We start from the raw sequence: 26,713 nt of genomic DNA on the forward strand, positions 1-26,713 counted from the left end.
TTTCCATGGTTATGGCCCAGAGACAGCAGCAAGATGTGATGGCGTGGTGGTGGTGGTGGGGGGGCGGGGGCGGGGAAGAAGAGTTGGAGTGCAAGGAATTGAAAACAGAAGTAACATGGGGATCCAAGGAAGAATTTGGGTGAGTTGTTGGATTGGGAAGAAGAACTATTGATGGAAGTTGGTGTGAACCCAAAGACAGTATGAGTGTCAGGAGCCTGGACCTTGAAGGGATAGGAGAAAGATTAGAAGCCAGTGTGGGCTTGGAACTGAATGGGTTCATAGGTAAGAGAGGAACTTACCTTGCAATGTCCCAATCAAGTGATATTAGTGAAACATTACTGGCCCTGGCCAACTTAGCCTAATTTCTCCCTCAACCCTCTATAATAAGACTGGCATGGGAAATTATGTCACCCCTGAATTTCTGGAACAATATGACTTAGAAGTGATTATTATCAGTGACTTGTCAATGGCTTTACACTTAAAAGGCAAGGTAATGGCATTGAATTTCTAAACTTGCATTTTCATGTAGACAGATGGAAGAGTATATTTCAGAAAAAAGGGGAGACCATTGCATAATTCTGAAGGGTGAATTGTACAAAATTTCCATGCTTATTTCCTATCCTCTTCAGAGATACAAAACGTTCAGATGTAATACAGGCAAACACTGCATGGGAAAACTGAGGGGATGCTGCAAATGTCAGAATTGCATCTTTTGGACGAGATCGTAAACTGAAGCACTCCTCTCTCAACGGGTAGAAAAGATTCCTTGGCACTACATGAAAAGGAGCAATGAAAGATACCATGGTCAATAATTGGCTGTTTAGAATGTGCAGCAGTACAGCACACGAACAGCCCTTTGGCCCATCCATTAATGCCTCTGCTGAACACAAGACTAAATTAAACCACATGGCGCATTTTCCCTGTGATCATGTGGATTTTCCCCAGTTACAGTGAGAACACAAAGACCTTTGCAGTTGTCAATATCCATCTAGTAATACATGTTTCTTAATGGCACTGCCACTAAAAATGCAGCTGTAGTTTAGAGAAATTACCTCCATTTTTGTCTGAATCCAAGGACCAATGACATTGGCCTGAGTAGCAAATTGCTTCCGCAACCTCTCATTGGACTGTTGGCGAGCGTTCTCCTCTATCAGAGCATGGTCTCTTTGTGGCACCAGATGTCGAACCTGAAAGCGAAACACAGGCAAAACTCGACCTTTCAAAGCTCCTTCAGCAGAAAATCCCAAACACGGCTGAGGATAAACCCCTACGTATTTTGCATTAGCTGGGATTCTGGTTGTGGGAGAGGGCGTAACATTTGTAGCTGAATGGAAGTTACCCCACTTTGACTATAATAAACCTATCTTGTATCCTATGCACTGGACCACGTACAGTTCTCCAGAGTGAAGTAAGGCATTACTATCATCGGTATTGCAACTTTGGGGAGGAGGGTGGGTAGTGAATATCTTCCAGTGCCTTTTATTGTGCGCAGCTCAAGTTCAGACACTCGAAGCTTCAGCAGGTATGTTCCACGCAACTGAGCAATCAATTAGCATGCATCATTTAGAGTTGATCTACGTGACAGACACTTGCAAGGTACGGGAATGGCATTCTGAGAAGCTGCCGGCCTGGAGTCAGAGATGAGAAGGTCTGGGGACCTTGCTTGACTGGGGTAGAGGCTGTATTATGTAGAAGGCACAGAGTAATCACAGGATTGCACTGCTCTGGAACAATTTTGAGGATGGCCATGCACAATGATGCAGCTGAGAAAACAACACTGTACAGCTCCAGTGACTATGCGTGTGGAATTTACTTGTTTTCCCCGGGTGCTCTGCTCTCCTCCCGAAACCTAATGACATGCAGGCTGGTAAATTCACTGGCTGATGTAAATTCTCCCTCCTGCATTGTGAGTGATAGGATCCGGAGCTGTTGTTGACAATGCGGGGAGAGTAAATGGGATTAGTGCAGGATCAGTGGAGAAAGGTGCTTGACAGTCAGCAGGTAGACTGTTTCTGAGCCGCATGGCTCTTTGTCATGTGTTTCAAAAACATGATGAGTTTGCTTCGGGAACATTGTACTTTAAATTGGTTGCATCTTAAAAGTGGCCACCTTCCTGATAAGTGAACTATCGTTGTCCACATCTGTAGGCTTTTAGCAGTACTTTAAGAACTAACAGAATAATCTGCTGTTCACAATGGAATTGGACATTTAAAAGATTCTGTAGTTTTGAAAAATATATCGACAATTGTCCCCAACATAATCAGGAGTCTGGTTTGTCTCATAACAAAATTTTCAGTGACTTAAAATGGAATTGAAAATTGGAACTAAGTCCTATACTTTCCCATTAAAATTTGCTCATATCTTAATGTATTTGAAGTTTGGGATTGCTGAGCACAGGCCGAAACTCAGCCTTCCACTCCATTTATGTTCTGGTGCCCACGGTACCTGCCCCGTGCTTGCAGGTGTTCACAGATTATGAGCTCTTAGGCTATGGCCCATTCAGGCACGAGCCAGTGATCCCACAAATATCAATGAATCAGAATTGTTATCAGATGTATCATCACTGTCACGGCATGAAATTTGTGGCTTTGGAACAACGGGAACAAACAATACCAGTGGGCTGGAACACTGTGAGATAAGTCCCTCAGTTACTTTGTATCTTTTTATTTGACTGTCACAATTTAGTTGATTCAATTATGTGAACATAGCGTTTAAAAAAAAGTTATTTTATAATAGTTCATGGACATTCACGATCATTTATCGTCATGGACTGCTCTGACAGCTGGGACACGGCCTCAGTGACAGTCTAGGCCATACAGGGAGTGGCCACTTCCAACTGAAGAGGCCCTGTGCTACAGCAGCTAGTGCCAGGCTGCACAGATGTGCTGTGAACTGGCCCTCCACCTGGGATCTTGCTGAACAATACCACACAGTCCAAAGAGAGGCACCCAGCATTGGTAGCTAATTATTCCAATGATTTCTTCCTGGTGATAAACCCTTCAACAGTGTTAATCAATACTTTTGCCATAAATCTGTAAAGGACCTCCTGACCAGGACAGCATGAAGGCACCATCATCCTGAGTGTCCCCTGACTCACACCAATGTCAAATGAATATCAAACAATTATCCTTTCTATGCAGTCCTTCACGATGGAGAATGAATCCTTTCCAGCTCCAGTTCTACGGGCTCTGAGGTGGCCTTTGAGGATGTTGTGGGATCCTCAGATCCTGCCCCCTTATGGGGCAGGGGCTGCTTGATGGAGTGGGTGGGTGGATTGTTTAGGATGTGGTATTCCCCTGCCATGTGTGTTCCTGATGAGCGGACTCTTGACCAGGGATAAGCAGGGAAAAGGGTGGAGTTGCATTACATTTCCCCCCAGGGAGACTTCCAAATAATCTTCAATCTTTTTCTCCGGTCACCTGATAATACCTCTCCTTGACAAACCTTCCAGTGCCTGTACGGTGTCTGTTTCAGTAGTCTGGTGAAAACCCTATCATGTAGTTCAAATCACAAGTGAATTGTGACCAAATTATTCAAAGATGGAATGTGCGTAAGAAAGTTTAGCATGGTTTATTAGGGAGTTGTCAATGGGTTCTCTCTTTTGATGGCTATCTATGCAACAATCCGATCTCTTAAGATTACAAAAAAATAAAAGAACACATACTCAGCTGGTAGCAATCTCTCTTACATCTTGTTTAAGTGGAGAGACTAAATTCCAAAGTTCCAAAGTAGAGTTTGACATTGAATCAGAATGTGAATTAAATGTACTGAGGTGCACATAGAGTCAATTCGAACTGCTGCTTGCACCTGGATTTCTCTCCCTCACCTCACCACCCCACAGCCATGCAGAGCCCTTGGGGCATCAGTTCTAGAACTGCCCTGCAATCAGTTGCCCTGCTCTCAGCACCACCTTGACAGCTCACACTGTTAAAGGCTTGTTTTAATCAAAGGTGTTTAAAAAGATTTTGACATCATTTAAATCAACAAATTTAGAATATTAGTAAATTAATTTAAAACATATTAAGAAGCTTCTTTCTTAAAACTAATCAAAAAGAGTAGATCAACATTAAGGCCAATGATTGGTGCTGCACAGGCTGCAGCAACTACAACAGGTATAAAGCTGAGGGGCCAGATATGAAGTGCAACATAACATTATGGAAAGATGCCGGATCGTACTGACAATTAATTTCCAAAATCCCTCCAGTACAGGTACCTTCTGGATTGTATTGAGCTGGAAGGCCAGACACAAAGGGCACCAATAAGCTACAGAGTGCTGGTCCGGCTCATAGTGATGGTGAGCCTCCTGAGGAGCCATGTATGTGTGAAGCTGTTTGCAAGTTGCCTCTGCCTCACAGAATGATAAAGGCCACCAAACATCAATACAGCCACTGGGCTGCTGTTTTGCCAACCAGCAGAGTGTTTCATTCTGTATACTGTGGCATGAAGACGATTGCAGCCTTCTGAACTAACTTCAGACTGACAGCATATGTATATCTTATAAGATTGTGTTAGACTTAAATATTTTATAATTGGATTGCAACACTTGGATGAAATAAGTTCTGCTGGTGGATCAACAGTTAAAGTTGAAAAGCAATTTAATTTTTATAGACTATTTAGAGTTAAGCAACGTATTTGTCTTTTAACATATGGCTGTAATCATGCAAAACAAACCTTAATTATGAGTAATTTTGATCTGTACAATTGATAAATTCAGCACAAATTCTCCCCTTTTTCATTTTTTTTCCTAGGTTTCTGCTCACATTTGTGTAGCAGACTGCAAAATTTGCTAAGACCTTTGCAAATCATGAGATAAATGTTTAGCAAATACATTTTGTTTTAAATGCATAGCTGATAAATTCTGGAAATGTTCTTTACTCACCTTTTCCCACTTGCCATTGATATCTTGTGGAGTGATGGTTGTGTAAGGGTTGCTACCTGCCATGTTGACGTGGTAGGTTTGGACAATCTTTGACACCTCATTATGAATCCCTAGGATAGCTTGGCGTTCACGATCTGCCTCAGGGAGAGTTGCTTTAAACTGTTCATGAGCTGTGATCAATCCCTACAGTGGAGAAGAGAGGTGTGCAAGGTTAGGATACCACAGGCAAGATTATCTGTTTTCCTTAAAACCTAATCTGAACACGAATGAACAGAATGTCGGAACCTCAAGGAGGATTTTTTTTGGAATTGCCTAGGTTTCTTCCTGCTAATTAAGTGGACATGCACACTTCCACCACATATCACTGGATTTCTGGTGAGGCTCCCGATTGATGCTTCCATTCACTTTTCCAGTGACTGTGTGGCAGATAGATTAGCACAAACTACACCTGAACCTGGAGTCTGCTGAACTGATTGTTGAAAGTTGCTAATTATAATTCTGAGTCGCAGTTTACTATGGAACTAATTTACATTTAATAAGAAACTTAGCCACTGTAAGGTATCACTGTGATGTAATTATAAACTTCGAGCTGACTGCCACATTCTCCCAGCTTTGGCATGCTAAAAATTCACTGGAACTACTAAATGGAGGAAACAATTCACAAGACTTTTCCTAATATAGTAATATATTTCACTAACCTCTGCATGGTGCACTCTGCATTCCTTAGGAAATATTTAATAGATCATTGAAGCATTTCAGGTTTAAATAATGTTCATTCCTTTCTTTTTAAAATAAAGACTATTTGGAAAAAATGAAGGCAACGTACACATCATGGCGTATGCAATGATTTGTGATCAGACTGCCTATCCTGAGGAATTCAGGTCACACCCTTCGGCTTAGGAATTTGAATTCAGTTTTACAAGGAACACAAATAAAATGCTGCCATTCCTGGTGCCCCTACATGTGACACAGGTTCCACCTCAACTCTCAACCCCCTGGTGAAGTTTCCTAACATGTTAGATACTTGTACCAAGCAAGCAGGAGTAAGTGGAAGGGCGGCGGGGAGAGAATCCCGGAGTTGTGGAGTAACACTCACATACTGCAAACAATCTTTATGTAGAAATGCAATACGTGTGATTTAAAAAAAATAGTTATTGGCAACATCCATCCCTGGTTGCCCTTTGAGAAAGTGGTAGCAAGCCACTCGATCAATTGCAGTTGTGATGGTCTGCCCCCCACTTCCATTTGAGAGAGTGGTCTAGGATTTTCATCCACTGATAAAATACATTTCCAGCTATATGTTTCCAAGTTAGTTGGTACGTGGCTAGGAAATGGTGCTTCTATAGTCTGCTTCTCTTTCTGCTATGGGTAGGAAGGGTTTAAGAGTTTAGGAATTAAAAAGAATCTTCAGATGCTAGAAATCTGAAATAAAAATAGTAAATGCTGGAAATACCCAGCAGGTTAGGCTGCATCTTTGGGAAGGGAAGCAGAGTTAATGTTTCAGACTGAAGATCCTTTGTCAAAGCTGAGGGACTAGAAGAAGACTGTAAAGGCGCAGGGAGGATAAGGGAGGAGGGATTTCTCTGATAAGGTGAAACCGGGCTGACCCTGAGGCCAAGCTCTTCCACTCAGAGGTAAAAAAGTAAAAAAAAGTGGGTGATAAATAATCAGAGGCAATATTACAGATGGACAACTGATAGAGAAAGAGAAAATCAAGTTACCTGAATAGTTCAAAGTACAATTTACTATCAGAGTACATATGTGTTACTACATACAGCACTGAGATTCTTCTTCCTGCAGGTAGATTTATAGATTGACTCAGGAAATCTAGAGATAATAACTGTAAATGGTTACTGATGGAGATTGTGGAGGAGATGTTTTTGCCATTCTGAGGAAATCCAGGATTCAGTTGCAAGGGGGTATTGAGGCCCAGGTCTTGATGCTTACTGACTAGTTTTGAGGGGATGATGGTATTAAATGCTGAGCAATAACCAATAAAGAGCATCCTAATGTATGCACCTTTGCTGTCCAGCTGTTCCAGGGTTGTGTGAAGAGCCAGTGAGAAAGTATCTGCTGTAGACATGCTGTTTCGGTAATGAATTGGAACAGATCCAAGTCGCCATTCAGGCAGGTCGCTTCAACACCAGCCTCACAAAACACTTCGTCACTGTGGATGTAAGTGCCACTGGGCGACAGACATTGAGACAGGTTACAAACTCTTCTTCAACACCAGTACAGTTGTGTTGGCGCGTGGCCAAGTGGTTAAGGCGTTCATCTAGTTATCTGAAGGTCGCTCGTTCGAGCCTTGACTGAGGCTTGCGTGTGTGTCCTTGAGCAAGGCACTTAACCACACATTGCTCTGCGACGACACCAGTGCCAAGCTGTATGGGTCTTAATGCCCTTCCCTTGGACAACATTGGTGGTGTGGAGAGGGATGACTTGCAGCTTGGGCAACTGCCAGTCATCCATAAAAATAATCTTGCCCAGGTGCAAATCCATGGTCTATCGAGACTAGCAGAGGCCTACACACAATTGAAGCCTGTTCAAAGCAGATGGGTAGCGCACGGTGCTGGAGCAAGAGGCTGAAGACATTTGTCAATACACCAGCCAGTTGATCAGCACAGGTCTTCAGTAGTCAGCTTTCCTTGGACTCACTCTCCTGAAGGCAGCCCACACTTCATTTTCAGATACTGAGACCAAAGGATCACTGGAAGACATGGGGGTGCGCAATGGTTTCTCCCTGTTCTGGTGGTCAAAGATAGCATAGAAGGTATTGAGCTCATCTGGGAGCAAAGCTCTGCTGTCCTCTATGTTGCAAGATTTAGTTTTATAGGAGGTTATGTCAAGCATCCTTCATTGATTCCAGTTTAGTCCAGAATCTCCACTTTACCTGAGAGATGGTTTTCCCATTGATCATACCTGCACCTCTTGAAGTAATCCTGATCTCCAGAATTGAATGCCTCCGATCTGGTTGTCAGCAGGCTCTGAATTTCATTGTTTATCCAGGGCTTCCGATTGGGGAAAACCCTGAACAATTTCATGGGAGCACATTCATCCACAGCTGTCTTAATAAAGTTTGTAACAACTCTGATGTTGTCATTCAGGTCCTCAGATGGGCTCTTGAACTTGGCCCAGTACACTGACTCAAGGTAATCCTGTAACCGTTCCTCAGCCTCCCACAACCACCTCTTGTTTGTCTTGATTTCTGGAGTCTTGCTCTTTAGGTTCTGACTGTAAGCAGGTAGCAGGAGCACAGCCAAACTGGATTGGGTGTTGCATGCCATCTTGGACAATGTCTCCCATCCACTCCATAATGTACTGGTTAGGCACAGGAGTACATTCAGCCAGGGACTCAAGCCAAGATGCAACACTGAGCATCATAGGAAGTCATTCCTGCCTGTGGCCATCAAACTTTACAACTCCTCCCTCAGAGTGTCAGACACCCTGAGCCAATAGGCTCATTTCCACTTATTTCCACTTGGAATAATTTACTTATTATTATTTAATTATTTATGGTTTTATATTGCTATATTTCTACACTATTCTTGGTTGGTGCGATTGTAACAAAACCCAATTTCCCTCGGGATCAATAAAGTATGTCTGTCTGTATCTAATGAACTGAAGGCAATTAGGGAGCTTAAGTTAAAAGAACTCTTAGGAGACAGTGATCACAATACACTTGTGTTCAACTTTAAATTTGATAGGGAGAACGTAAAGTCTGACGTAGTATAGTCTCATCAACCATTGTCCTCTGTCTTCTAAAGGGAAGCGAGTTCTGAATCCAAACAGACAAGTCACTGTGACTCCCATACTTCTTAGTATTCTGGATGAGTCCACCATGAGGGACCTCATCAAATGCCTAACTAAGATCTATGTAGACAACATTCACTGCTTTACCTTCTTCAATCACTTTTAATGACAGTTTGACCAAAGGAGGAGAATCCACATGAAGTGGCAGATGTTGGAGGAATAAGAGAGTCAGAAAATCCAGAAATGACGTTGATTTCTTTTGAAGGTCAGTCTTGGAGAAGCTCTGTAACTGGGATATTAAAATACACCATGGGGAACATCTCAATCTCACAGAGATTTAGCAGATTCTGACAGCATTATTTCAATCCTCAATACTAAAAAGTCTGTGGCGAGTGACCTAGTCTTTCTTGTTAACGTACGGATATCTGTGGGGAAGGAAATACAAAGTGTTGAGTTTCTAATCTGCTTTTCTGAGCCTGTGGTGGCTCATGTGCTGCAACACCAAACCTACCATGTTCCTGAACGCAAGATTTCAATCAGATCAGGAATGTGAAATTCAAATTAAAAAACAAACTAAATATACCTTCTGTCTTACTCAAACACAGAGTCATCTACCTTACAATTTTGTCTTTGAGAGACTAATTTCCTGAATCTGGAGTCCTAAAGAGGGGTCTCAGCCCGAAATGTATTTCTGTTTATCTATTTCCACAGATGCTGCCTGACCTGCTGAGTTCCTCCAACATTTTGTATGTGTTGCTTTGGATTTCCAGCATCTACAGACAGAATTACATTTGACAGATATAATTCCAATTAATTACATTCCAATTAATAAAGAATGTGGTTTTATTGTTCTCCCTTCACCTTGGAAAAAACTGTTTAGCATTCAAAACCATTTGTGAAAATCTGAAGGCTGACAAAAAGGTGAAGTGCAGGCAGACATGAGAACATTCATCGGGCAATGAAAAGGTTTGGCAAACATTACAGATCATTGGAAAGTGAGGTGAAAGATAACCATGACAGCCTTGCTCCTGATAGGTCATTTCAAAAAGAGACAACCCCAATATGTAGATGTCACTACAAAGACGGCATATTATCATGAAAACAATTACTTTTATCCCAACAGTACAAGAATATTGAGCTGATGATGCTTTGGACAAATATTTAGCAGTTTTAATTTTTGTTTTAGTTTAAAGTAAGTTAACATCCAAGCTCTGTAAATTTGTATTGCTTGGGGAAGTGGGAGTGCTTTTTGCCATGGCTCCATTAGACTTCTCATGTTTATTATAAGAGAACTGGCCACGGACACAATAAAACAGATCTGGTACGTTGTGTCTGGCACAGAAACACAGAGTTTGTCTTACAGAACTGCTCAATGCTGGTTTGGAAAAGCGCAAGAAATTAACTCAGCAGGCGACCATAATGGGCAGCTAATGTTTTGGTTAATACACACCTGGATTTCCTCGATAGTGTGAACAATGAATGTGTCCTGTAGGTCTTCCATCGCCCCCTCCATCCAGTTATTAAAGGGAGCAGCCCTCTTTGCATATTCTAGATACAATTGGTCGATGGTTTCTAGGAGCTTCTCTGTCCTCTGAAACAAAATCCAAAACATATTCAATGGAACCATGAATTCTGGATTATTTAAGAGAGTGCTCTGCTGTTCAGAGTGAGCTTCATTGGTAATTTATCTCCATGGCAACACAATCAAAGGAATCTATATAGATATTTCGGTTTCAATATACAGCACTTGTTAATTTTCAGGTTATCCATCTCTCAGAGTTCTAGCTTAAAACATTTATTTCCTGTAAAGATTTTTTGGACTGCCTTACCAGCAATATTAAACGTGCATAACTCTGATATATGGACAGTAGTGTTTAATTGATCTTGGACATACTATACCTTTGACAGGCTCTGTGTTTGAGCTCTCAAACAACTTACCCTTTTATTGCAACTAATATAAAATGACTCATTTAAGATTCCCTATGGATTTCCAAAGTGTTTCAGTCCGTAAGATCATAAGAAATAGGAGAAGAAGCAGACCATTCGGACCATCAAGTCTGCTCCGCCATTCAATTATGAGCTGATCCAATTTTTCCAGTCATCCCCACTCCCCTACCTTCACCCCATACCCTTTGATACCCTGACTAATCAAGAACCTATCTATCTCTGTCTTAAATACACCCAATGACTTGGCCTCCACAGCTGCTTGTGGCAATGAATTCCACAGATTTACCACCCTCTGACTAAAGTAATTTCTCATTATCTCTGTCCTAGATGGATGTTCTTCAATCCTGAAGTCGTGCCCTCTTGTCCTAGACTCTCCTACCATGGGAAATAACTTTACCATATCTAATCTGTGCAGGCCTTCTAACATTCAGAATATTTCTATGAGATTCCCCCCTCATTTTCCTGAAATCCAGGGAATACAGCCCAAGAGCTGCCAGATGTTCCTCATACAGTAACCCTTTCACTCCTGGAATCTTCTCTGAACCTTCTCCAATGTCAGTACAGTCGGCCCTCCTTATCCGCGGGGGATTGGTTCCAGGACCCCCCGCGGATAACAAAATTTGTGGATGCTCAAGTCCCTTATTTAACATGTATCAGTGCGGTGGACATTAGGACCAGGCAGCGCAACTCTGAATCTGCAGTGTTTCTGTTCACGAAAATAAACACGATTGCGATTGAAAATAAGGTGGAATAAAGCGATCAGAAAGAGGTGAAACACCATCGTTTATTAGAAAAGCGTTAGGCTATAGTTGGTCAACAATCGGAACAATTTTAATAGAGCATGTGAAAGGCCCTGCCCCGATGAAAGCTACAATTATTACTAAGCAACGCAGTAGTTTAATTATTGAAATACGTATGTTTCTTAAGTGTCTTACGTGCATAGAAAGGTAAAATATGTACTATATACTAAGAAAGACATTTGACTAACTGACTCTAAATAATACCGGATGTACCTGTCCGACTTCAAATCTGATTTAAAGACGGACTCAGGAATGGAAATCATTTCATAACCCGGGGGCTCCCTGTACTTTTAAGTCATTTCTAGATTACTTAAAATACCTAATACAATGTAAATGCTATGTAAATAGTTGTTATGCTGTATTGTTTAGGGAATAATGACAAGAAAAAATAGTCAGTACACGTTCAAACAACGAGTGCTGGAGAGAGAACTTCCGGGTTTTCCCGATCCGCGGTTGGTAGACTCCGTGGATAAGGAGGGCCGACTGTATATCCTTGCTAAAATAAGGAGCCCAAAACTGCACACAATACTCCAAGTGTGGTCTCACGAGTGCCTTATAGAGCCTTAACGTTTCCAACATCTGCAGATTTGAGATTAGATTTCATCTCTTTTTTTCTTCAAATCAAAATATATCTTCACACAGAGTGTTCTTATTGAGAGCATAGATCTACTGCTACCTTCCTTAGATGGTAAAAGTTTGCGGGTGTTATTCAAGGGCATTGTTGGCATTAGAACTTCCTTCAGTATTTCAAGTTCAAAATAGCCGCATCTGAGTTATTACCAAAACAATAGGAACGTTGCAGGTCAGGAAGAGAGCCCTTCACTTAAAATTCAATAAAAACATTCAGCAATTAGATGGGCGTGGTTGTACTGTTGCTACAGGACAGAGAGATGCAGACACAGTTTCTCTTGTAATCGGCTGAGCAATCTCGCCTTTCATCTGCAAGATTCTGGTGGTTTTCACCTGATCTTACCCTTGAATTCTGTGTTTTAGCTGCAAACACAAGTTGAGAGCAGCCACAGAAGCCTAGTAACATTCAACAGGTGATGACTACCAGTAGGAAACTCTATTGCTGTGGCGACCCACTTCCCAGTGCACTCGAACCGGCTCACAAAGTGGCTCGCGCCGGCATTGAGGCAGGTCCCAAAGAGGGCGCCAAGCCTGCTTCACCAGCAAGGGGAAAAGCCTGCGCACAGGACGGGACTGTGAATACACGCCCTCTACAGCATTCCCGTCCGGGGAGGGCGGGATCAGGAAGGCTTTAAAGTGAGGCCGCGAAGTTTGAATAAACCTCTTTTGTAACTACAGCTCACCAACTTCATGTCGTTATTGCAGTACTGCGTGTAGCACACCGCTACATTGCCTCATTTATCTCTGTGGCACAAGCAGTCGTTCACTAAAGCAAACAAGTCACTCTAGTCCTTAAAGAATGTAATTACAGGTTTCCCCCATGTAACTAATGGGTTCAGTTTTAACAGATAACCATAAGTGAAAAAGTGCACTAAAGTTACTCTATACCTTTGCTGCACTGTAATGAATGGCATCAAATTCACATAAAGTACCATAAACATACGGCACAAATGCTTTACAACACCAGCGACCTGGGTTCAATTCTCATCACTGTATGTAAATACTTTGGATGTTCTCCCCTTGACCGTGTGGGTTTCCTCCGGGTGCTCAGGTTTCCTCCCACAGTCCAAAGATGTACCCATTGGTAGGTTAATTGGTCATTGTAAATTGTCCCATCATTAGGCTAGAGCTGCTGGGCAGCTGGAAGGGCCTATTGCATGCTGTATCTCAATAAATAAACAAACAAATAGAATAAAGACTCAGAAGAAAGAACAAAAACTTAAAGTGGAGAGAGAAGATAATGGTTCTGCTGTTCATAAGACTTTTGAACGTTCTGAATGCGTTATGGGAGCTCGTTATGATGTAGGAGTGTCCATAAATAAAGTTTTCTTCCAATTAGGAAAATTCAAAATGGAAACACTATATCCAGTAGGTTATTGTATACACAAGTCCAAACAATTCAAAGAAGTCTGTGAAATTCTCTGTCATCTTTGACTCCAACCACTCATGCACATGATTCACCAACGGAGGGCAGTACACAGGAACCCCATGCTCCAGCCAGTCCTCAGACTCCTCACACAATATTCATACACACTTTAAGCACGTTCCTTTTTACATTTAGCAGTGCAAATAATGTAATTAAGCTGAAACTGTAATTGACTAAAGCCAGTCATGTCAGTGTAGACAGGATAACAGAGATTCATAACAATTCCTTAATCTGTCCCTATTTTTAGCTCTGACTAGTTTCTCACACACTTCATAACGCAGTTCTGCTTCTCACTTCTAACCAGTAACACCATTGCTCCATTTTCATTTGCTCTCTATTTATGCATTTCAAAGAACAAAATTAGAATTCAGCTTTTAAAATTGTCCAGTAATGTCCCAGAGAATCATATCATCAAACGTCCAACTAATCTCGTCATCAAATGCACTTTGCTACCTGCCCCCCAAAACCATCATGTCACATTTTAAATGACTGCACTTCTATGCAACCTCCAAAGGAAAACAGAATGGCACGGAATGATGTGCGAGAACAAAACATCACTGAATTAATTCTAATCGTTGGGCAGCAAATGCCTCAGGCAAGGGTTTCTTAGCTTTCCTGAAGTTACACAATTGGTAAAACTAACGAGCAGAAGTGGGTCCTGACACTCCATCTTCATTCCACTTTCCAAATGGATCATAGCTGACGGCTGTTGCTGATAAGAATACAGGTTTTCCCAACTGAGCCAAGAGTGTTTTCCAGGGCATTTCAGAGGTAACGATCTTGCTCCGAGGGATGAAGGCACAGGTAGAATGCAGGAATCCCTCCCCAAGAAATGATAGGCATCCCTTGTGGATTTTTAAACAACCCAGTAGATTCATCATCGCCTTTACTGATAGTGGCCTTTTTAAATACAGATTTATTTAATTCTTTTATTTAAATCCTCCATTCTATATTTGTAGCATCTTCCATAAAAACCCATCCTAACAACCATCTATGAATGTCAGGTTTGACATTTTCAGTCAACTTGCATCATCAACAGAATGTCCTTGAAGAGACTGACAGGTTCATGCCAACCTTTGTGTTCAGACATCGCTCCTGTCATAATCCATTGGTGACTTCACTCTAAGTTTACACTCTCTCGCTTTAGACTTCTCACCCCAATTTGTTATTCAAATCCTATCAAACCTGTTAATCTTCCTAAGCACTTTAATGATATCATGGCTTAATCTTCTACATTTAAGGGAATAGAAGCAGTGCTATCATATTTCAGTTTTCTAAGTCCTGCTGTTGCACTGATCCATCTACTCCCTTTTGGGGTAGAGAGGCACAAACAGAATGAAGCAATTTTGATGTGGTCTCAGTTAGATCCTTACGTTTCTACTCACTGACAACATAAAGTCTGGCCTGTGCCTCTTGGTATACTCTGTATTTCGGTCACAAACCAGTTTCGTGCATATTTTCTGAGCAAACTAAAATCACATCCAAAGGAGCTGAGAAGAAGATGGAAATACCTCCAAGGCGTCTCTCCTCTTCTGGGTCAGCGCTCCTAGGTTGTCCCACTGATCACAGATTTTCTGGCACCGCTCATTCACACTTGGAGAATCCCAGTAATCCAGCTCACTGTAAAAGTCAGAGAAAACCTGCCTTATCAATAAGACGTGCATGGTCAACAGAAGCTCTCAACAACCTGCTGGAGGAACGCTGGGCATCAACCCAACTTTCAATTCCTTCCCCCCTCACCCCACTGTGGCTGCTCAACCTGCTGTGTTCCTTTAGGAAATTGTTCATTGCTCCAGATTCCAGTCTTTTGTCCCTCTCACTGTTAGCAACCACCCACACCTCACCTTCCTTACACCCCAGCTCTGAATGCGAAGGAATACTGTATCAGGAATGCACCACATCATGGCTCCTGTTGGGGAGTTTCTTCCTGAAATTGCAAAGGGGAAGGAACCCTATTTACATTGTACTTTTTACAATGCAAGAATATCACAAAGGGCGATGCCATTTTTGAAATGTCATCATTGTTTGAAAACTGGCAAATACAACAGTCACTTTCCACCCAGCAGTGTCTCACCAAAAAAAAACTTGACAAATTCAGGATAAAATTTGATAGCTGAAAGATAAGCAAAGGTTAAGATATAAAGAATAATTTGATCGTCTTCAAACATTCCCAAGGAGAACAGGGCCTCATTTAACTGCTCTGGCAGTGTAGTGCTCCCTCTGGACATACTGACATAGTAGTATAGATCACACCAAGTCTTCTAAGTAGGGCCTGAATCCATGGATTTCTCGTTCAGAGAGTGTTATCTGGTGAGTCAATGGCTTACTTCAACGCTGGGCAAACTGCCTTCTTAGTTGAACCTTTGCCAGTGAGCTTGATGCAGATGCTGTGCATATTGCGGCAGAGGCTTGTGCAATCCAAGGAATGCTTGGCTTGAAAACTGGTGCCAAGTACAATATTGAGAAGCCAGACAGACCGGTCTCAGGCCAGGAAAACCAATCAAGATTCCTGCCCTGAATACTGTCTTGTAACTCAAGTCACAGAACATGAAGGCCTTGGATCAGGACCAGAATCAAATCAATCCTCTGCTGATGACAGGACAGAACAGATATTTGCTAAAAAAAAAAGAGCTCGGAGAATATTCAGCAGATAAAGAATTGACTGAGAGAGGACAAAAGGAAGAAGCATCACCCTCCAAAACAATACATTCTCATCACTAGGAAGTTGAATGGTTGCTAAAGAAATCGAGAAGACACTACACATGGATTCCAAGACTTTTACCCCTAAATCTATACAAATTTGGGGCTGTTAATTAGTTAGTTTCTCAGGTTATAGATTACAAAGTGCTAAGAAATAATACAAATAGGCCCCACTCTTACTCCTTCAACTTCCTAGTGGCCAGTATGAACAACTGTAGATATGCAATAATCCTGCCCTAATTCTGACATTTGCTTATACATCTCATTGCCAAATGGGTCACAATAAATGCTCAATAGATAAAACAAGTCACTTTTTGTCAGAGGGCAAAAATCAGGAATGACTTGTTGTCGATGAACTCCAAACCTCCCCATATCTAGAATCTTATCTGGAGCATTAACCGAGCCTCAAGTAGTTCAGGTAAATATATCAGCTCTGCTGCACGGCTGTAAAGATTCCAATAAAAAGGCATCTAAGCCCCCACGTCTGATTAACCCATAAAATGCACATCATGAACAGAATGAGGCAATGCTAGATACAGGGCTCCCCGCTATCCGAAGGTAGAGTGTTCCTGTGAAACCGTTTGTAAGCCGAAATGTCGTAAGGCGAAGAAGCAATTACCATTAACTTATATGGGAAAAATTTTTGAGAGTTCCCAGACCCAAAAAAAATAACCTACCAAAGCAAACCAAATAACACATAAAACCTAAGATAACACTAACATATAGTAAAAGCAGAAATGATATGATATATAAAGTAGAAATATTGTATTATGGTGTAGCTTCACTTATCAAAATTGGGAAGGTAGCAAGCCAAAATTGATGTGGAAAAAAAAAAGGCACGTACATGCATGTGCACATACATGCCTACGCAAGTATACACATACGCACATACACGCATAAGTACATACATGCATACGCACTTACACGCATACGCACACAACTTCCTGCACAAGGCTTCACGGTCATGGTAGTCTTTCTCGGGGTAAACACACGTATAAAGCGGGCGTCTTTTTTTCATAAAAGCAAAAATCCTCCTTGGTTAGCGAAAACAGGTACTAACGTAGGTCTTTCATAACAGCGAGCTGTCGTAAAGCGAATGTTCGAAAAATGGGGGCCACCTGTACTGCGATCTTGTTTTGGACTTGTATGATAGGGGAGAGGAGGGGAACAGCCAACATCTAGCTGGTGATCCCCTTTCCTGAGTTCTTGGCTCCATTCTTCCAGCTGTGAAGTTTGCACAGATGGATTTGCAAACTTCGCCTTTCAATTTTCTGATGTGGAACAATAAGGATTTTACTCCCATCAGTGATGGGTCCTTCTCCTCAGAAACATCCTTCTGTTCTGTCACCCTACAGACGATCCCCCTTAGCTGGCCACTGAGAGGTTTTCAGACTGAGGGCTCTCTCCAACTATGATGGAGTTAAAATGGTCTTCAGTACTCACCTTTCACAAACATCATTTACGCAAAGGACAGCATTACTATCACAAAAGATGCAGTAACGTGTCTGAGAAAAAAGCCATCAGTCAAACTGAGTTCAAAGCAGCTTGCTGGGACTTAGGGTTTGTGTGCTGTCTCCCTCTGGGCAGATTCAAATCCATTTCGTTCTCTAATTTCTCCTGCAGATATTGGTGTGCGTGACGGTTGTGGAAGCTTTGGGAACAACACAGAAGAGGTTTACTAGGATCCTGCCTGGATTAGAAGGTCTGAGTAATAAGGAGAGGCTGGACAGACCTCTTTCCCTGGAGCTCTGCAGGCTGAGGGGAAATGGAATATATCTTATAAAATTATGACAGGCACAGAGAGAATAGACAGTCTGAATTGTTTTCCCAGGGTAGAAATATCAAATAGTGGTAAAATGCATTTGAGGTGAAAGGTGGAAAGTTGAAAGAAGATGTGCAAGGCATTTTTTTTAAAAACACAGACTGGCAGGTGCCTGGAATGCATTGTAAGAGCACAGGCATTTAAGCAGCATTTAAGAGGCTTTTAAACAGACACGGACATGCAGTGAATGGACTGATATGGATCGTGTGCAGGCAGAAGAGACTGAGTGTAAATTAGCATTGTAATCAGCACGGGGAGCGTGGGCTGAAGGGCGTGGTCCTGTTCTATGTCCTAAAATGAGAGTTTTGTGGAAACACGTACTTCAGCTCTTGGGCAATTGCAGCAATTTGTTCAACGCGGTCCTGATGAGCTGCCAGGTCACTCTCGAAGGCCTCGTGCTTTTTCAGTATTGCCTTGACTTCTGACAGGGTGGCTGTCTCAAAATCCTTGGCCATCAGCATTTCCTCCTTCCCTGAAACAGCGAGGTGGACACAGAAAAGAGTGATCAGAAAAGGTCATCCTCCCTCTTAGGAAAGTTGGATCGGCATTGTGGATTGGGTGTTAACAATAACGACAATCAGCTGCACTTCTCTACTCCTCTATTGATGCCCAAAAGGGGTCTGTCTAACAGCCAGATTTCATCGAGCTTGAATCTTGCTATGTTAGCTGGAGAACCTTCATCAAAACACTTATCCCTCCAAACCTAGGTAAGGAGGCCAACTCTTCTCTTAAGAGACCTAGCTAGAATTGCGTTCATCTCTGTTTGTTAGGTGTCAGCATAAATTCTTATCCCCCAGTTCAGTTTCATGTTCCAAGGAGCACAGTGTGGTGGGAGGTTCACGTCTATCATTCAGGAACAAGATGTTCGAAGCTTGAGGTGTGCGCCTCACTGGTGGAGTGACTTTGTTCTGATTATAAAACCAGGCAGGTCCTGTGAGCAAGGAATGGAGACAGAATAATAGCACAAAAACGAAACTGTTAGGGTCAATCACCTCAGGCTCTCTTCAAACACTTCAGCGTAACCAAAGCAAGAGGGGCTTGTAGGAAGCCCTGGGAAACTAAATGAGCCTGTTCTCTTATCCAATCACCCCACATTTCCGTCACGAGATTCTGCAGATGCTGGAAATCTTGAGCAACACACACAAAATGCTGGAGGAATTTAACAGGTCAGGCAGCATCAGCTGTGGAGGGAAATAAAGTCTATGTTACAGGCCGAGACCCTTCATCAGGACTTATGTAAAGAATGGCCAGCTTTAAAATTAAAACCTAGCTTTTGTTTTGTTCTGGACTGTCCAATTAGAGGAAAGAATTATTGGAACCCAGCAATCGAACCAAGTAGCCCGATTTTGTAATTTTAAACACCCAAAGTAGATTACACCTTGACTTCCTAAAAAGGTGCTCCATTGTCGTAAACTGGTTTCATGATTGTCCTCTTCACCCTGAAAGTACTTTGAACTATACCTCCTCCAAAGTTAATAGCTCCTCCCAGAGGTAAAAGGACCAGAATATGAACACATTTCTGCAAACAGGAACTGATCAATCAGCTACTCTTTCTAGCAGCCTCCCACAAGGTAGAGCAGTGACTAACAAATCAAAAAGCAAGGGTCGTGAACTTTTCAGCTAATAATTTGCAGAGATATATCTCAGTTGTGCTGATTGCACTCGGACGCGATGCTGGACACTCCAAGAGTCATTTGGCAACAAATTGAAATAGTGCCTGTGAAGAGTATTACAATTAAAATGCAAATATGAACAGTGATTTCCTTCCTTTTAATAACCTTGACATGTGGTAAACAGGTCAGGGAGGGGACATAATGAGGGAAGACTATATTGAAGATTTATATCCCACCCTCTGCCCCCAAGCACCACATCAATCCAATATCAAGGGCAGATTAGTTAAGAAACGTTAACCGAGAACTTGGGACCTATTTGTGTTAATTATACATACAATTTGTTTTGTGCAAATGAGATTGTGTCATTATCGTTCCCGATCAATTAATGCCTCTTTATGATGTCAATCATGCAGCTAATAAGGTCATAGGTCACACTTCCTTGTTAACCCTCAATGAAACCGGGAGGATGTTGCTGTGTGTTTGGGAATGAGATGCCAATCGAAGGCTCTACACCATTACAGGCATATCATATGCCACACACTGCTTACTTTAGCTCCTGAAACTCTCTGCTAACACAGTCACCTCAATGTTAATGAAGCTTTGCCCATATACTCAATATTTTTTTCTTATTGTAAAGTTATAATAGATGAGACTAACTGCTGTGCTTTAGTGCACCAAAGGAACATGAACACCCACGACCATTCAATTAAATTAACAGATCCACGCATTTGGACTTGATGCCTCTTTGCACCTCTCAATATTGAAATAATTACCGTTGCTCCAGGCCTCATGGATCGCAGCTTTCTGCCTGAATTTTTCAGCCAGGTGGTCCAGTCGCTCCAGCCTCCTGATCTCATTCAGCAGCCATTCCTCGTATCCTTTCTCAGCTTGCTCCAATGAGCCCCAGGCATTATTTATATCCTGCAATCACCAAGACTCACAGTTAGCCTGCGCACATATCCATCCTATTTCATCTACAGCAACCCACTTCCAGAAGGACAAAATTGTAAGGGGCTCAGAGAAGTTGGATGGTCGCAGCCTGTTGCTCGGAATCCAAAACCAGAGAGCACAAACCTAAGGTGAGATAGGGAAGATTTAAAGCCACCATGAGGGGCAGTTTTCCTTCATAGAGGGTGGTGGGTATATGGAGAGAACTGCCGAGGAGGTGGAAGAGAGGATTACAATTATGACATTTAGAAGATGCTTTGACAGCTTCATGGATAGGAAAGGTTAAAAGGGACAGGGGCCAAACTCAGGCAAATGAGATGAGCTCAGTTAGGTCGGCATGGACGGAACACCAATTGTTTCCTTTAATATCAACGGCTCAATACCTGAGTTTGATAGATTTATAATAATCAGAATGGATACAGGGAGATGGGTCACAGGCTACACGTGACCTTAACGAATGAAAGAACATGTTAAACAGCCTACTGTTATGCTTTGTTCTTATTTCCAGATTTTGAATGGATTACAAAAAACACAAAGTCATCTGGACAACACGCACAAGATGCTGGAGGAACTCAGCTGACCAGGCAGCATCTATGGAAAAAAAGAGTACAGTTGATATTTCGGGCCGAGACCCTTCTGCAGGACCTGACAGTCTGACAGTGTCTGTGTTGCTTGTAAGCAGGTTATATAGAAAGAGCTTGAACGCAAGGGTGTACACAACTAGAGACTGTTATATTAGTTAATTGATGCTAGTCTGTAAACACCTAGTCTACTCTGTTCACAGGTCCTCCCCAGCTTACAAACACCTGACTTACTTTATGTGCAACCTGTGCACATGAATGAGCTTTTGGGAGCTACAATCAATTCACAGAAAGAGAACCTCGCCATAATGTGGGGAGGACCTGTACTGAGGTCTGAAGATGAAGTATAGCCAAACATTCGCTGGCCACCAGAACTTAGCTTTGCTGGGCTCAATGCAGAAAATGCAGACAATGGCAATTACAATGAAGTATTACTCCATTTAAACTAAGCTAACAAGAGCAACCAAAATTATTTCTCACTTTATGTTTGAAGAATGTTAATCTGGAAAATCAATGTTGAATTTAAACTTTCTCTCCCGTTTCTTGTCCTACACAAAGCTCTTTCAAAAGAACCTCTTGCTCAGAGACCAGGTCAATGTCAGTCTGAAGCAGACTAATTCATCATGGGTCGAGGTAAGAGAAGGGAAGTGAAGAACACACAGGGAAACTCTTCCATTTTGTATTTCCTCCTCCTTTTGTTGTGGTTTGATGCCTGGTCTCCCCTTCCTCATGAGGGTTCTAGATTGGGCAAGGGAGCTTGGTGCAGCTACTTGCTTATGGAGATTGATGTGTCACATGTTACCTGAACTGTAGAAGGTCAGGAAAGGATTGGGGGGGGGCATGGTTGGTGAAGCTTTTTAGCCTGGACAGTCTATCATCCTTACCAGCACCAAGGGTGGCATTTCTGTGCCGTAGGGCTTGGTGTCCTATTGACTGATGTTCAAATGTTAAATCCTTATTTGTTAAGACTAATGATATGAAGGTGGCACTGGATCACACCATGAAATATACCATTAGGGTAGCTGGAGATCTTTTCCAAGCCCCACTCCCTATCTGTATCCTTCTCTGTCCCCTGTTAAACTTTCCCCCTTTTCCCAGAGCAAGGCTCCACCAACACCAGGTATCGTCTATAACTTTCATTCACGAAACAATCTCAACAATGTAAGTTGAATGATTATTTAGATTCTTAAGTCGGCTCCATCAGGTGATGGCTGCCCAGTGACATAACCGCATACCAGCATCAGCATCACATCCATCAATTCTTTTGATACAAAAATATATCAAATGCATTTAAAATTAATAATTGGCCAGTCTTCAGTTTTGGAAGTGAGTTCCAAGTTCCTAAGGCTCTGTTTGGACATGTTTCCCAACATCACTACTAAAGGCTTGGTTATAACTTATATACCACACACACCCACTAATCCTAGAGTCAAACAACAGTTTCAGTCTACCCTAACAGTTCTTTCACTGAGCTGAAAACTTTAATCAAATCAATGCTTAAGTTTCTAAATACCAAGGAATACAACACCAGCTTGTGCTGTCCCTGACCTTGCCCATACTTACAGCTGCACAATCTCTCAACAGGATGGGAACCAACACTCACTTGACCCTGTGCAAGGCAGATTGTAGCACATCAAAGTGCAGTTATTGCAGACAGGCCACACCTGACTTAAAACTCCGAGATACTCACCAAGTAAACACCTAGGAAGAAAGCTTAAAAAGAAATACATTGTAAATAACCGCAGCAGCGCATTTTAGCACTTAAAGCCTAAGTATTACAACCAAAAATCAAATAGCTGTAACAATGGATTATGTTTTTCTGCCCTCCAGTCTGGATGTTTATTCACATTTCACGTCGCTACAATTCTCACAGTAGAACACACCATGGAAAAATATAGGGTCCTCAGCCCATGATGTTGTGCCAACATTTTAACCTACTCCAGGATCAATCTAACCCTTCTCTCCCATAGAGTCCTCCATTTTTCATTCATCTATGTGCTTGTCTAAGAGTCTCTTAAATGTTCTTAATGTATTTGCCTCTACCATCACCCCCGGCAATGCATTCCACACAGTTACTATTTGCTGTGTAAAATAACTAGCTCTGACATCCCTCGTACACTTTCTTCCAATCATCCTCTCACGATAGCCAGTGCTGCCCTGGGGAGAAAGGTACTGGCTTTCCACCCCATCTATGACCCATCATCTTGTACATCTCTCTTGTCACCTCTTATTCTCCTTCCCCCCGAAGAGAAAAGCACTGGCTCGCTCAACCTTTCCTTGTAAAACGTGCTCTCTAATCCAGGCAGCATTCTGTAAGTCTCCTGTGCATTCTCTCTAAAGTTTCCACATCCATCTTATAAAGAGGTGACCAGAACTGAACACAATACTCCAAGTGTGGTCTGACTAGGGTTTTATCGAGGTGCAACATTACCTCAATCCCCTGACTAATGAAGGCCAGAATACACTTTCTTAACCACTCTGTCAATTTATGTCTTGACTTTGAGGTATCTTTGGAAGAGAACCCCAGAATCTCCTCCACACTGTTGAGAATCCTGCCATCAACATTATAGCTTGCCTTCAAGTTCAACCTTCCAAAGTGTATCATTTCACACTTCCCTTGACCGAACTCCATCTGCCTCCTCTCAGCCCAGTCTTGTCAATGTCCTCTTGTAACCTATGGCAACCTTCTACACTATCAACACCACCACCAAACTTCGTGTCATCTGTAAACTTACTAACCCACCCTTCCACTTCCTAATGCAAGTCATTTATAACAATCACAAAGGGCAGGGGTCCCAGGACATATTCCAGCACTAGTCACGAACCTCCAAGCAGACCGTGCTCTATCCATTATCACCTCAACTTCTGTGGGTTAGCCAGTTCTGAATCCACACAGCCAATCTTCCCAGGATCCCATGATTTCTGACTTTCTGAATGAGCCTACTATGTGGAGCCTTGTCGAGTACCTACCCAAAATCTGTATACACTACATCCACCACTCTACCTTCTTCAAAGTTATTTTGTCACTTCCCTGAAAAAGTCAATCAGATTTGTGAGGCCTGACCTGCCCCTCACAGAGTCACACTGACTAAACTTCATCAGATCCTGCTTCTCCAAGTGCTCATAAATCCTGTCTCCAAGAATCCTCTCCAATATCTTGTCAATCACTGATGTAAGACTCACTGGGCTAATTCCTATTACCTTTCGACTGCACATTTCAGTTTAAAATCTACAGCAATAACACAACATCTGCAGCTACTTCCAATTATTAAGTGAAAGAAATGGCTTTTGAAATGCATTGGGAAGGAAAATCATATAGGGTACAATCGTACTGGGTGCCTTTAGCCATCAGAAAGATCTGAGACAAAATCAGAAATGGAATTCAGGTTATGATTGAAAGTCATAAAAACACTGATGACAAATATTATAAAGAAAACTAGATTATATATTGATCTAAGACTTCTAAAGGAGTACAGTATTCACAATGTACACTGGTTCATCCACAGATTCTTTCATGCAAAATGAGAGTTATTGTGGTGTGAAAACAAACTTTACATCCATGGAATAAGTCCAGTAAGCCTTCATACACCTTCCTCACTGCCAACAACCCACTGCCAGGCTACCCTCACTGCCTACAGCATCTGGGCTCTTAAGATCTAACAACAGCTGACATCAGGCTTCAAGGCCCATCCAGTGCAAGGACCCACTGGGGTCAGGACCTTATCCGGAAACAGGATATCCAGGAACCAGAAACATTGACACCGCATCAGGTGCAGTTAAATCTTTTGGACCCATATCCAGATCCAGCTGTTGACCCAGGTGTTCTGTCAATGGGCACAGATCCGGCAAGGCATGGTGAATGGGACGGTGAGGTTGTGGCGATGAACAGGGTATCCAGAGAGGCAACAAAGTGAGCAGTGTAGGGATGGGTGATGGAACAGTGAGAACAAAGGACTTTGTATCTTTAAATGAGGTTACAAAGGCCAGTATTGTGTTGTATGGGGTTGAACCTGTTGCTTGTGAGTGATTCTCAGAGGTGACTTGATCTGTGAATCAAGATTCATAACTTGCAGCTGTACAATTAATAGCACAATTACGATAAAATCTGGACCAAATACAGACCGAGTAGAGTCTGCGTTTAAAAAAAAACAGTAAATAAGTGAGAAACTGATGGGGAATGAGAATGCAAAAGCTCAGGGCCTGTGTGAAGTAGTTACATTGGAACTGCTCTCTCAGGAAAGGACTTAAAGAAGGGACACGTACCGACACCATCTTCCCTTCAGATGGCATGAAGGCCGGCCTGTTGCTGAGTCTTAGCTTGGTCTGCAGTGTGTTGAAGTTGATCTCCAGCTGGCACTTCTCCTGCACCTTGGGTGGCTTGTGGAGCCGGCGGTAATCCCGGAAATCCTCCAGCTTCTGCTGCATGGCCTGCATGGTGTTCTCCGGGGAGCGGTTTTCCAGCCAGGGGATAGTGCGCCGGATCCACTCGAGGAGCTGCAATGCACCAACTACGTCAGCACCTCAGGCAAGCGAGGCTTCCCTTCACCTGCCCCCACATCCCCTCTCCCCTTTACCATCCCGTCACCCCTCTCCTTTACCACCTCATCCCCCTCCCCTTTAGATTGTGGTAAGGCCATTGTCAAAGACTCTCCCCATATTCTTGTTGACCTCCTGCTGTCAGGCAGAGGGTACCACAGCATAAGGACCAGAACTGTCAGGCGGGTAACAGCTCCTTCCCAGTTAGACTACACACATTCATCCTGCACTGTTCGCTTGTCATCTCTCATTGCTGCTGTTTCACATATTTATACGTCTGCTTGCACTATTATAATAGTGCCAGTAGCGTTATACTATCTTACATAAGCATGCACCTCACACTTTATGCACCTGTCAATCTTCAGACGATGTCACTCAGGGACTTGTGCAATATTATTTTGTGACGACGTGGGCTGGATTGTAACTGTATGTTCTGTGTGTGACTATATGTATTGTGCTTTGCACCCTGGCTCCAGAGGAACGACATTTTGTTTAGCTGTACAGCGGTGTATGGTTGAATGACCATAAAACTGAACTTGAACTTGAACTCACAACAGCATGAACCTGCCCTTAACTTTAGTAAATCCAACAGGAATTGGTGCTTCATTCCAGAGTGGTGCAATTGTGTGGACAGTCAGATATAAAGGAACAAAATTAGATGTGACAAAATTTACAGGACCTCACGCTGGGCTCATATTTTCTGCACTATAGGTAACTCTACCTGATTGCTATTTAACTTTAAATGCCCTATCCACCACCCCTCTCCCAACACACATGTACACATACACATATGTTGATCAAACGCCTCTGGCAATCAGCAAGAAAGTTTGGCCCACTCTAGACATTGGCACACTGTGACTAGGTCCTAACTTCATTAACAGTATCCCCCTTTGTGAAAACCCAGAGCTCAAGAAGCACTGAGACTCAGGAAAGTCGATCTGTCCAATACAAATAGACTGAGGCCTAGGTATTTATAATGCCTATTCATTTCTATGTCTTCCACTAACTACCACCTTGTGACTTCAGCCTACAACATATCAGTAGTAAAACTTGGGGAAAGCCCTGGCAGCTCTTGGGAGTG

At 42.5% G+C, this 26,713-nt stretch overlaps 1 protein-coding gene across 6 annotated transcripts in view; it reads right to left on the reverse strand.

Moving 5' to 3' along the window:
• Positions 1–26,713, reverse strand: part of actn1 (actinin, alpha 1) — a 231,906-nt gene that overhangs the window by 19,367 nt on the left and 185,826 nt on the right. For all 6 annotated transcript variants that reach the window (XM_059955005.1, XM_059954974.1, XM_059954990.1 and 3 more), the window contains exons 10-16: positions 25,360–25,590; positions 20,341–20,488; positions 18,276–18,426; positions 14,944–15,052; positions 10,080–10,220; positions 4,880–5,062; positions 1,053–1,187 (exon numbers count right to left, since the gene is read on the reverse strand). In XM_059955005.1, the coding sequence (XP_059810988.1) occupies positions 1,053–1,187; positions 4,880–5,062; positions 10,080–10,220; positions 14,944–15,052; positions 18,276–18,426; positions 20,341–20,488; positions 25,360–25,590 (1,098 nt within the window). The remainder of the gene's footprint in view (positions 1–1,052; positions 1,188–4,879; positions 5,063–10,079; positions 10,221–14,943; positions 15,053–18,275; positions 18,427–20,340; positions 20,489–25,359; positions 25,591–26,713) is intronic.

Source organism: Hypanus sabinus, chromosome 2 (genome assembly GCF_030144855.1).
Source record: "Hypanus sabinus isolate sHypSab1 chromosome 2, sHypSab1.hap1, whole genome shotgun sequence".
In the NCBI taxonomy this organism is placed as follows: Eukaryota; Metazoa; Chordata; class Chondrichthyes; order Myliobatiformes; family Dasyatidae; genus Hypanus; species Hypanus sabinus.